This window comes from Musca domestica, unplaced genomic scaffold, assembly GCF_030504385.1.
Source record: "Musca domestica strain aabys unplaced genomic scaffold, Musca_domestica.polishedcontigs.V.1.1 141, whole genome shotgun sequence".
In the NCBI taxonomy this organism is placed as follows: Eukaryota; Metazoa; Arthropoda; class Insecta; order Diptera; family Muscidae; genus Musca; species Musca domestica.
The window spans coordinates 1,063,023-1,075,107 of NW_026712194.1; the positions used below are offsets into that span (position 1 = coordinate 1,063,023).

The 12,085-nt window shown below is 35.5% G+C and overlaps 2 protein-coding genes across 4 annotated transcripts in view; one reads left to right on the plus strand and one right to left on the minus strand.

Moving 5' to 3' along the window:
* Positions 1 to 9,104, minus strand: part of LOC101890835 (uncharacterized) — a 45,721-nt gene extending 36,617 nt beyond the window's left edge. Inside the window, exons 1-7 of one of the 3 annotated variants that reach the window (XM_005184071.4) lie at positions 8,605 to 9,104; positions 6,503 to 6,573; positions 4,105 to 4,774; positions 3,898 to 3,990; positions 3,767 to 3,824; positions 490 to 623; positions 256 to 429 (exon numbers count right to left, since the gene is read on the minus strand). In XM_005184071.4, the coding sequence (XP_005184128.2) occupies positions 256 to 429; positions 490 to 623; positions 3,767 to 3,824; positions 3,898 to 3,990; positions 4,105 to 4,774; positions 6,503 to 6,528 (1,155 nt within the window). In that variant the 5' untranslated portion in view covers positions 6,529 to 6,573; positions 8,605 to 9,104. The remainder of the gene's footprint in view (positions 1 to 255; positions 430 to 489; positions 624 to 3,766; positions 3,825 to 3,897; positions 3,991 to 4,104; positions 4,775 to 6,502; positions 6,574 to 8,604) is intronic. The other 2 variants (XM_059119300.1, XM_005184074.4) reach the window with 2 other exon arrangements.
* A 744-nt stretch (positions 9,105 to 9,848) lies between these two features.
* Positions 9,849 to 11,936, plus strand: LOC101890660 (nischarin). The gene is made up of 4 exons (XM_005184070.4): positions 9,849 to 10,201; positions 10,267 to 10,500; positions 10,567 to 11,467; positions 11,641 to 11,936. Exons 1-4 carry the CDS (start codon positions 9,995 to 9,997, stop codon positions 11,787 to 11,789), a joined length of 1,491 nt encoding a protein of 496 aa, XP_005184127.2. The 5' UTR covers positions 9,849 to 9,994; the 3' UTR covers positions 11,790 to 11,936.
* Positions 11,937 to 12,085: the final 149 nt, after the last annotated feature.

Consider the following 12,085-nt stretch of genomic DNA (forward strand, 5'->3'; position numbering starts at 1 on the left):
AACATTCAATTGTTGAAAGGTGAGCCTATATAACTATTGGGAAACATTAAAAAAGGTGGTTTCGGATATTAAAAAAGCCTGACTACGGATGGATTACAATTGCAGCAGCTCATCATTTAATTTGGGGGGAAATTAGCCGAACACGTTCGACCGTGCTATTGCCATAGTATACACACGTACAAAGAATGGGAGTAGGTAGAGGATAATTGGGAGGGTTTGCCAACAGTTGGCCATCACCTTCGGATTTTTACTCACCTCAGCTCCTGCAGATCGCAACTGTTCCCGCAATGTTTTTATATTTGCTTCAGATGTCTTATAGCCCGAATTGTTAGTATCCCCCTTTAAACGCTCCAAGTTCAATAGCTCCTGTTCCAACATTTTTTGTAATGTTTTGATTTTATATGTTTCCATTTCACGGCGTTTGATACTCTGTTGACAAATAAGAATGCATTAAAATATTGTTAATTAGAGGAATATGAAACTTATTACATCAACCGGTTGGGGTCCTGTTATAGATGCCGTGCGATCCCTTCCTAGGACTGGTGTGGAGGGCACAACACCCACCGACGTAGGTCGAGCCATTTTTTGACTGCGTTTAACGGCTAATTCAACAATCGTAGAGGCTGCAATGCGAACAAAACAAAGGCAAACAAACATTTAATATTGCTAAACGCATTGTCGTTTTCATTTAAAAAGTAAACAAGCATTTGGGAACAAGCACGGTGTGTATGAATATTCCGAACATATGTGCAGAGTCACAATGGTTGGTTTTTCATCAACTCCGAGTACCGCAGGTCCTGTAACTAATAGCAGAGATCATGGCCTTCGGCTTTAGCGGCTGACACCTACACCATATTACTTCTTTGAATGTATGTGATTGTTATATCATTTACATGATTTGTGCTTTTTGCGAAGAAAAATAATAGAAATAGAAGAACATCCCCATTTTTACTAGTTTTTAACATATATATTTCATAGTGTTACGGTGACACAAGAAAAATCTGCGGATAGAATGGAGTCTATTTACAAATAAACCGATTTTTAAACATTAAAACTTGTGAAGCTTGTGTCTATCCTTTTGAACGTTCCCATCCTTCCGCATTGACTGGGTTTATAGAAAATAACAAGGCAAATTTTCTTTATAAGGGAGAATTTCAGGCAAGTCAAACTTTTTATAACCCATGCCTCCCTTTAGGTTTTTTCTCTTTGTTTATTATCTACATAGAATGACATTCTTATTCCTTTTATGTTTGTCTGTTCTAATCTAACATTTTATAAAGATAAATAGCCCTATTGGATGTACACTGGACAAATTGCGATTAACTACTTAAGGTGCAAATACATAAAAAGCTTGAAGGCATGGCTAGGCATATTAATGTCAAATTTTAATGGAAAACGACGACAGGATTTTAGTGCGGCTCTGTTATCCCTTTATGAAATATCACAAAAAAATATCTAGCCATGACTTTAAGCTTCTTATGTACTTGCACCTTTACTGTTTTTTTTTTTACAAGCGAAACTCGAACCACCTCTACGCAATTATTATAAACAAATTCGGACTCGAAATATTTATTTAAATATACATGAACAAATGATTCAAATACTGCTTATCAAGTCGTCGACAATGCAAAACAATTCAAGGGCCAGATACTATTCACTCTCAGATCTCTGCTACATAAGCGGTCATATTTACGAACAGTTAATCTGCCCTTGAGGATATATCGAATATGTCAAAAAATAAATATACATGTGTTAATGACAAAATGAGGATTTCAGATCCCTGTACCTTTGGCGGCAGTTACATTAACAACAAAAGTTTGTACCGAATAAGTTATATGAATCATTATTACCTTATTAATATCGATAGTTTAATTCCAATCTCTTCAATTTATTTATTTCAATACAAAGGAAGCCTTGTATTGGCAGAGAAAAAACTATGCAAGTTAAACACATATAATGAAAATATTGAATTGATTATAAAGAAAATAAAGTAATTCTTTTATTTATTTTTTTTTTAAATAGACTGTAGTACCGATTCCGAACTTTAAATACGAAATTTAAAACAATCCCGGTGAATAGTGTCGCTTATATCATCAAGTATTGAAGTATCCATTACGAACTTCAAATACGAAATTTGAAACATTTTCGGTAAATATTCTTGCTAAAATCATCAAAAAACGAATATTGGGAGGTACCGTCAAATGAAAACGTAGACCGACATGGTTCAGTTTCGAACTTAACCTTTATACTTGCAAAATACACATGTGTGCATAATTTTAGCCTTCTATCTTAATTCGTTAGAAAGTGATTATAACCGACAGACAGATGGACATCGCTAAATCGACTATATACATATATATATATAAAATTTGTTGGGTCTGACATGAGTATTTCGAGGACTTACAATCGGAATGACAAAGATAATATATATATAATATAACAAGAAGGGCGTACATAAGGGGAATAATGCATTAAAAACCTGACCTAGCATAACTTAAACGGAATAACTTATATATGGAATGGGTTTCTATATGTCATAAGTCTCCTGTCCCAATAAGTATATCCCAAAACTAAAATTCTTCACTTATTCATGCGGCTGTGACGACATATTTCAATTAAATTGCTATTTGCATCTGGATGTCTGTGTATGTATGTGTGTGTGTGTGCAATTTATTACTCAACATATTTTCCACAGTAATTGGTCGTAGTGTGTCCGCACATTGAACAGCTAATTGTTGGAACAAATCAACATTAGATCAAGCCGGTAATAAACAGTAAAGTTTGGCCTACTATCAGCACTTTAGAAATCACATCCAAACACAAAGGGGGGAATGCAAAATTAAGCAGGACCAAACGTTGCAAATTCTACAATATCGCAAGTCATAGAGGTGAAAAGTGAAAAATATCATACAGTTCATCTCTATATATGATTCGACTTTTGCATGCTTCATATCTGATGAAGGTTGTGGAGGAACGAAGTTATATACATGACCAATATTTATTTCTTTGGTGCATTCATATGAGCACACTTATGTAGACCTTCTTATCAGTTGCTTTGCACGGGTGCTAATAATGCTTTCATATACAATTTGCATAGTAGCTCAGAGAGCAGCGTATGAAAGAACGTACAAACCGCATTATATGGGCGCAATTCTACCCCGCACACATTGCACTTCTTCGCTTAAAAAAAGAAATACAAAAATTCAATTCACCATCTACTCAACTATCAATGTTTTTTATTGTTTTGGTTTTTCGTACGGCTACCGGAACCAACTCCACTCTTCATCAGCTCTTATCAATTTCTCGTCGTTAATCATCGTTCTTCATTAATTGATTCTATATTTCCTTTCAGTGATTAATTCGCAATTTAATTCGCCTCAAAAATGCGTCGTCGACTAGATTGTGTGAGTTCAAAGTGGCTGTTCGTTTGGTTGTGCGTTCACCACCCTTTTCTGTCACTTCTGCTTTCAGCTGTCACTGAGGAGGTTACAGAGAACAGTGATTGCGAGACAGTCCAAGAGAATGTAACAAGTCCAGTTATATATATATATATATATCTATAGAAAAATATATGTAGATGTGTGTAATATAAATTCATATCCATGTTCTATGTATGCAGTTCATTGAGATATCGTTGCCCCCTTCTCATTGTCGTTATCAGATAAAGCTTCCGAAGTAGCCAGCCCCTATCCATTTACTTTTTTAATTGAAATGCGTAGCAAGCATATACATATGACTGGATAAAAGTAAGATTAAATAAACCTACCTTTGATCAAGCTAACGACGGTTGGGTGTTTTTCAGAACGGACTTCTGTGCCATTAACCTTTCAGTAAAAAAAAGTTAAGGTCAAGAGTATTATCTGGAAGACTTGCGTGATTGAAAACTCAAATATTTACCTTAAGGATCATATCACCTGCCACTAGACCAGCGACTTGGGCAGCGCCCCCTGGTTTAACGCTTTCAACGAACACTGGATTATCACCGGAAACCTAAATACAAATCAATAATGATAGCATAATCCAACAATTAGGATAACACTCTTCTTTTTACATTCTTTTCCAAAATTAAATTGTAATGTGTTCCATTCTTCGTACAGAACTTACCTTCATTCCGTATCCATTCTCGTCCTTTCTCACTGTCAATGTTAGAAATTGGAAATTTTTAGATGAATCCCCAGGCACGGGTGACGATACTTGTATCTGAGAACGTCGTGAATTGGCAGCCATATTGAGGCTGTTGCGTTGACCACTACCGTTAGAGGTAGAGAGACCAATAGAACCTCCACTGTTCGCACTATTTCCTCCCGCCATTAAGCTGGTGTGACTACTACCGAAAAAGTGAGCATTATTATTGTCCAGTGGTGTAGTTGGGGAATTCAGCGCCTTTCCTTTGTTTTGATAAGCCAATGGAAGAGGTGGAGTTTGAGGAGGTATTCCCGAAATTGGCGGTGGCTGAAAATTGTTGTAGCCTAAGGCACTTGCTAAGGACGGTGATCTCGGAATTTTCGACTTGGAAACTTTTGCCGATTTCGTTTTGCCGGGCTTCGTGTTATTTAATGCACTTTTGGATTGTTTTGGTAACGGCAATTCGGGCACAGTGCTATTGTTGTTCCTGTTAGGCGCTTCTGTATCTCTGGTTGCAGCTTGACATTCAGATAGAGGAACAGAGTTATTATTATAAGAAGAGGGCAATGATTGATTATTGGCTGTTGATTCTTCAGGCAAGTCTTGAACTTCGTCATAATCATGTTCGTCAGCACCAAAATCAATCAACCTGAAAAAAAAATGCACACATTTAGGAAGACTTCTGGACAAGTATCGTTTCAAAAAATTCTGCTGTTAAAGAATGAGTTATTTGATTGTTCTGAATATTTTATGGCAACCAAGAGAATAACCATTTTCAAGATCTTATCAAAACCTTCCAATGTAGAAACATTACGGGGATCTTCGATTATATTCGATTTGATCTAGGAGGATTGAAATGCACCATCGTCTTCTTACTTCTCCCCGCTCTCTCATTTATCATAATAGACTCTTCTTGGTTGTATCATAAAAGTCAGGTTTGTGCTACCTAATTGCCGAACTAAAGTTAGGACAAGGCGATGAAAGTAAAATCAAAAATTTATGTTATACTTGGTTGATATGATGTCATCGATGGCCGACCATAAGTCAAGTAAGAGAACAAACACCAATGCACCACCATCCCTCAGTCAGTCAGTATTTAACAACCTCATCACCAGCAAAAACCATCAACCTAATTTCAAATTAAACGCAAAGAAGAAAATTGAATCGTAACAAAGGCGAAATCACCCCCAAAAGTCATACGGACGACAAGTAGTGAATAGATGGTGTGGAAAATGTACAAAACAACTACGGAAATTTGTGCAAATACGAATGACATTCAGCAAATAACAGGTTTGAACAGAACAACACAAGCTGATGTTAGGTATCATGAGGTTTTTATTAAATTCCATGGCTGAATGTATCCCTCCATGAATACCTCCTACTCACTTTCGCGAAAGACCCCGCGACACAACTAAAAATTCTCTTAAAAGTTCAACTATTTTCATCAAAAGTCTTTATCGCTACAAATGTGTTTGTAGAGTGGTGCATTTGTTGAAAAGATAGAGTCTCTCTATTGGTTAACTGGACGAATGACTTATGGAGTTGCATTTTCTCAAAAGTGTATGAGAGAGAACCGAAAAACAAGCATTACATTAAATTCTGACGAAGCCTATTTTCAAGATATAACAAAACATAGGTGAAATACGATTTGTTATATATGATGTATTTTTAATTGGGTAGTAGATGATCAGAAAAGTGTCATGAAAGTTGCAACTTCATAAACATATAAATTCATGTTTTGTTGCACTATTCCACACCAGTTAGCTAATAGTTTGTGGAGTTTTATCATCTTTGCGAATAAAGTATCAGTAGAAACTATTCGCCGATTTAATTTTTAAGAAATGAACACTATTCTTCGTTAAAACGAGAGTTGACTCCACTTGGAAAGCCATCTAAAAGCTATCGTGACTGCAAATACGCATATAATTTTTGCATTGAAGGTAATTATTACATAGATTAAAAGTCTAATATTTTCTTGCTCACAGGACCTCATGAAGTACAACATCGATTTAACGCTCTAAGGGGTGAACACAACAACAATATTGTATTATCTAGGATGGTTGGTATCGATGTTGGTATCGATCCACGATTAAGTATAGCGTCCATATATTTCAGACACTATTTCCCTCTGTATAGGCAAAACGCCCATTGGCCCAGTTATAACAGTCCTTTTACATAAGTAATCACGTCTTCTTTTTCATCGCAGTTTACAAATGATTAAATGGACTCCAGAGTACGAACGACAAAGTCAATATTCGGATTCGAGCAGGAGTCGACCAGCTGCTCAAGGCTGGCGCAAATCAGCAGCCCTAGACATTTCCTACCACTATTTGTTAATTAGCAGTGATGGTAACATAAGAAACATTTTGTTACTTACCTCTTAGTGATTGATGGGTCTTCCATAGGTCTGGTGGCCTAATATTGGTCAATTCTTGCCCTTCGATTATTCTATATGGAAAATGTTTTTCAAACAGAGAAAAAGGAAACATTTATTTTACTTCGGCCAAGTTACGTCTTTTTGTATTTAAGGCAACAATTTAACACGTTATATGCAAATTTGAAAATATTTAAAGTCACGTTTATTTTTCAATTTATTACTTAAAAGGTATCTTATATTCAGACGACTTAGCATTTATATATTAAAATTGCACTTAGAACGGGACTAGACCTCATTTATGTATTTGCCGTATGTCACTGGTCAAAAATGTTTAAGTGTTGCTGGCAGACGACTTCTCCAACGCAAAATTGTGTAGTTAGGCATCACAAACACTTATAGTCCAATTACTTGTTTGACATCATACAGGCATCGGGGAATAAAGGAAATACAAAGAACGAAACTACAAATAATGTTTAATGAAATTACAAGAAGTAACTCAAAAGGCATTTAGTTTGAATATCGGGTTTGAACACAAATAGCATTCAAATTGTATATAACTATGTCACTTTTTCTGGAACCTCTCTCAATTTTCTCTCCCGCAAATTCCTAAGTAGGTATTATTCGGACCATACAATATAGGCATGCAAGTTAGCAATTGCAAATTTTATTTTAAAATGAATGTGTAAAAAGCAAAAGAATCCGCTTCGCTGCAATTGCAATATAAAGAACAGAGGTGGGTAGACAATTACTGTTAATATCGAACTCTGCAGACAAAAGTTACAGGTCTGTAATTTACAGTAATATTAGATCGTAAAAGGTTAACTTTTTCCAATTTTAATCTTTATTTTTCCCAAAATTTTGAAAAGGAATTTAATGTTTTTAATGTTTAATAATGCCCACTGTTTGATATAACTCCTACATACATTTCCCCATAAAAAATAGCTATACAGTGGCCTTTAAGGCTTTCAGAGTATAAAAACTTTTCCAGCAAAAATGTTCCAATCGAGGTTAAGTTTCTATAGCGATGACTTCTGATTTTGAAGGTTTCGGCCACTTTTATTCTTAATATTTAATCTAAGAGCGAGACGCAGTATAGATTCTATTGTTTTTGTGACAAAGGCTGACAGTAATGGTTGGTCCTTTTCATAATTATAGATTTAGTTCTTTTCCATCTGAGCAAAATTTTTAAAACTACGCCGGAACAACACAGATTGAAATTGAAAACACCACTGGAGGAAGCTGTTCTTCCTATTGTCGTCGGTGCTTTGCTCATTTACTTTTTCAAGTACCTTAAAAAAATAGTAACTTGTCAACATTGGCAACAACCTTTAAGTTGTCCTCCCAGATCAAGTTAAGAAACACTTATTGAGTAAAAACAGCAAGGCCCCAAAAAAGAGCTATGACGACTTGTTTCATAGATATAAGACTAAGCCAAATAAAGAGGCAGCCGTGTCTAATTTAATTGATTTATACACTTTCCAGTAGACAGTGTAAAATAATTCCATGTACCACTGTGCGGCATAGAACATAAAACACAACTCAGGAATTTATAAAATTTCCTATCAAGCCAGAAAATCTATAATTGCCTAAAACTGGACTATATATAATAAAAAATTTGCCAATTCTCAATATGTTTACCTTTATTTACCCCGATTACCAAAAACAATCAGCGCCACAGTAACCGCAAACTTCACAAACATATGGCAACACCCACCAATAAGAAGAACAGAGATAGCGAGAGACAAAAAAGAGAGAATTATGAAAGAAAGTTTTAGAAAAGAAAATCAATTAAACAAAATGCGATCGCTCAATTTATTTTACCTTATTTTCAAAATAAACTGCACAAAAGCAAAATGCAAATGATTTAATTTTTTCTGATGTTGGAAGTAGAGGCTCATTTTGGAAAACTTGAACAAAGCATTACAAGCATTGTACTGCCGCACCTACTAACCATTAAACGATTGACTCTCACGAGCATTTCGGAACAATACGTCGCACATATAAGACAAATATTTTGGACAATTTTTATGGATTTATGAATAAGCGTCTAAGATTGCATATATTACATATACACTATGAAATTCTCTTCTTCCAGTTGTTACCTTAATAACGACAATGGTCGGGAATTAAAATTTCACATTATTTGTGCGGCTGCTGAATTATTGGTTTCTTGCAGCCAAAGTTTCACACTTGAGCACTATTTACTTCCTTCTTTTCGATTTATTATTATTGTTACAATCTTATAACGTTAAAACACCACCAACATCAAACAAGTGGCGGCCATATTGACTTTTTGTTGTATTAATTTTGCTTTGCTGAGATCGCTGAGATCATTTTTACACGATGATCTTTTATTCACACACACACACATTTCTTCCAAATAACTTTCAATATAGTCAAATTTCCTGCGATTCACTTCATGGTATATCTTAACGAATCTTAGCAACTCCTTACATATGTTTATTTTAATTGAATATCCGTAACGTTTAATATTTTTATTAAGCTTTTAATTTGCAGCCCTTGATTATCAAACTAAAGAAAACAAATACCGTCATCCGAACAGCACGTCAAAACCCGAAGAAAATAAAATCTCGACTAAGACTAAAGAGGAATTCAAAGGAATCAACTGTGAATACTGTGGGAAGATGGAATCCGAGGAAATCATGTGCGAATATGGTGGATAGACGGAATCTGGTGTGATAACATATGAAGGTAATTCCATATTTGAACCTTCAGACCCCTAATTATTAGTTCATCCAATAAGAACAGCTGATTTCACCCGCACTGTCAAAATGTACGCCAATTGTGAATTACTTAATAAAATTAATGTAAACAAAAAGGATGACATTATGAGGGGTTTTCGATCCTTATTGTAGTTTTCTGTTTGCTATATGGCAGAGTATGGAGTAATCTTACCAGACTGCTGACGGAACCTTATATGCCAAAAACATGCATTACGTTGAATAAATGATATAATTACAATGATTTCTGCAAGTTCGGGTAGCAATTTTCACATTTAATATTCCTAACACAAACGGTTAAAATCCCCCTCCCCTCTAATCGAATGACCTAATAAAATTGCCATGACAATGATGAAAATAATCAAGTATCACATACACACTAGATGTGTCCGATTCAAGATAATTTGTCCTGCTAGCAAATTGGCAATAAACTTCGTACCAAGGCCTACATAAGGTAGGGCAGTCCGACAAAAACATACTTGTGAATTAAAATTCAAAGCAAGTCAAATCACATCGTGTAAAAACTACTAAGTACTCTTCTTTTCCGACCTTATATAGACCTTGCTTAGCAGTCTTTACACTATTGTGATTTGACTTTTATGGAACTGCAAATCACAATTATGTATTTTGACAGCAAACTTTGTAGGCAGATGTGCTCACTGGCCTACCTTCAGTAGGCTCTGGTCCGAACTTTTCCATCAACACCAAAAACCTTCGATCTTCAACACCAAGCATAGCCATTGATGTCGATATGTCTTGCTATTTTCGCCAGGATTGCGAAATCACTGTTCCTGAGTTCCGAACTAGTGACACACAGTCTGTTACATACTATGACATAAAGATTAAAGTTGGTCAGACAGAATGGTTCGTGAGTCGTAGATACAAAGATTTCGACAATCTCAATGAGAAACTGATCGAGGAAATAAGCATATCGAAGAAGCTGCTGCCTCCGAAAAAGGTCTTCAAATTCTATATTATATGTATACTTTTTGTATAATAATAAGCAAAAACATATATTTTTAGATTGTCGGAAATAAAAACCCAACATTCCTTGAACAACGTCGAGTACAGCTGGAAAAATATCTAAAGGAGCTACTAGTTTTTTTTCGTATACAATTGCCAAGAGTGCTGGCTGAATTTCTAGAGTTCAACCGATATGATATTGTTTACCTTTTGCAAGACTTAGCATTGCTTTTTAACGAAAATGGGGAAGCCATACTAAGGACCAAAAAGGAATTTCATTTTTCAGCCTTGGAGGTAAGTTGACGAAATATGTCTTGGCTAATGGCGAACAAATGCGCATAATTATTCTCTTGAACACAGGTTTATGCGATCAGTGAACGTTTGAACTTGCCTTGTCCCCCCGAAAGTATAGAACACAGAGGAAAGTTCGACTTCTCACACGTTTTGGATTTTTGCACGCAATTAGAAGTCATGCAAATAACTCCTGTTAAAGGCAGTGAAGACTCCTATGGCAACGACTACAACGCTGTCGATGTCCCCATAGGTCGTAGTAATATTATTCCCAAAAAATTAAAGTTCAACCTGAATGCATTTCGAAATCTCAACTGCTTGAAAATATTCGCTATTCCTTCGGAAAATATCATTGACATAGCATTACTGAAACCTTCTCTGCAGAAAATATGTGTCCACAATACCACTATTACTTCCATAAATCAAGTGCTGCTGTGTGACGATGTCCACAAGGACACCTCCATTGATGTACCCTCAACGGAAGATGTATCACTACTGAAGCGTTCGTCGCCCAGTGGAAATAATTCGTCTTCATCACTGATCAAGACGTCGATTACGACGAATCGGACGTGGCACAATATAACGGAACTCGATTTTACCAGCAATCTACTTACCCAAATCGACGAAAGTATTCGGACTGTGCCGCAAATACGAATATTGAGTTTAGAACAAAATCGCCTGCGTAATATTAAGAATTTGGCCGAGCTTCCTCATTTGCAGGCATTGAATTTATCAATTAACCTGATAGCTGATTGCAGTGACTGGCATTTGGAACTGGGCAATTTAGTTACTTTGAACTTATCTCAGAACAAATTGAAATGCATTAGAGGTCTCAGGAAACTCTTGTCACTAGTAAATCTGGACATTAGCTGTAATCTTATAGACTACCTGGAGGAGGTGGATAACGTTGCATCATTACCATTGCTGGAAACCTTGAGATTAACAGGAAACCCATTGGCTAGCAGTGTTGGTATGTTTGAAGCACTTTTATTTAAGTGTGCCGAACTCAGTTTTTACACGATTTTTCAATTAACATGAATGGCTTAAACGCGACTTATTTTGAACCATTCCATCGTGTAAAAAGCTGAAATTCGTATTCAATATATCCATTGACCGTAAAAAATAAAAAAAATGTCATTTCAGATTACCGCCCAAGAGTGTTGTCCCGATTTCATGATCGAGCATCGGAAATTGTATTAGACAGTGAGAAAGGAACACAACAGGAATTGGACACTGCCTTAGTTTTGTCAGCGATCCTTATCTCACAGCTGAAACAAAAATCACATCAGTAGTAGAAAAATCATATCGAATAATTTGATTAGTTCGGGTCAAAACATTCATTGATGTGTTAACTTGTAAACAACCCTATCTACGAAAATAACCAAATTAAGGAGGATGGGTTGTGGTATATAATGAGGATTATGTTTTAGTATTTATATATATATATATATATATATATATATATATATATATATATATATATGAAGTATATATATTTTATATATTAATATTTGCAAATAAGTATACTTTAAATATCTTGTAAACTTGTCGTAATGTGTAAAGTATTGATATTTGCGTTGCCGTGAAG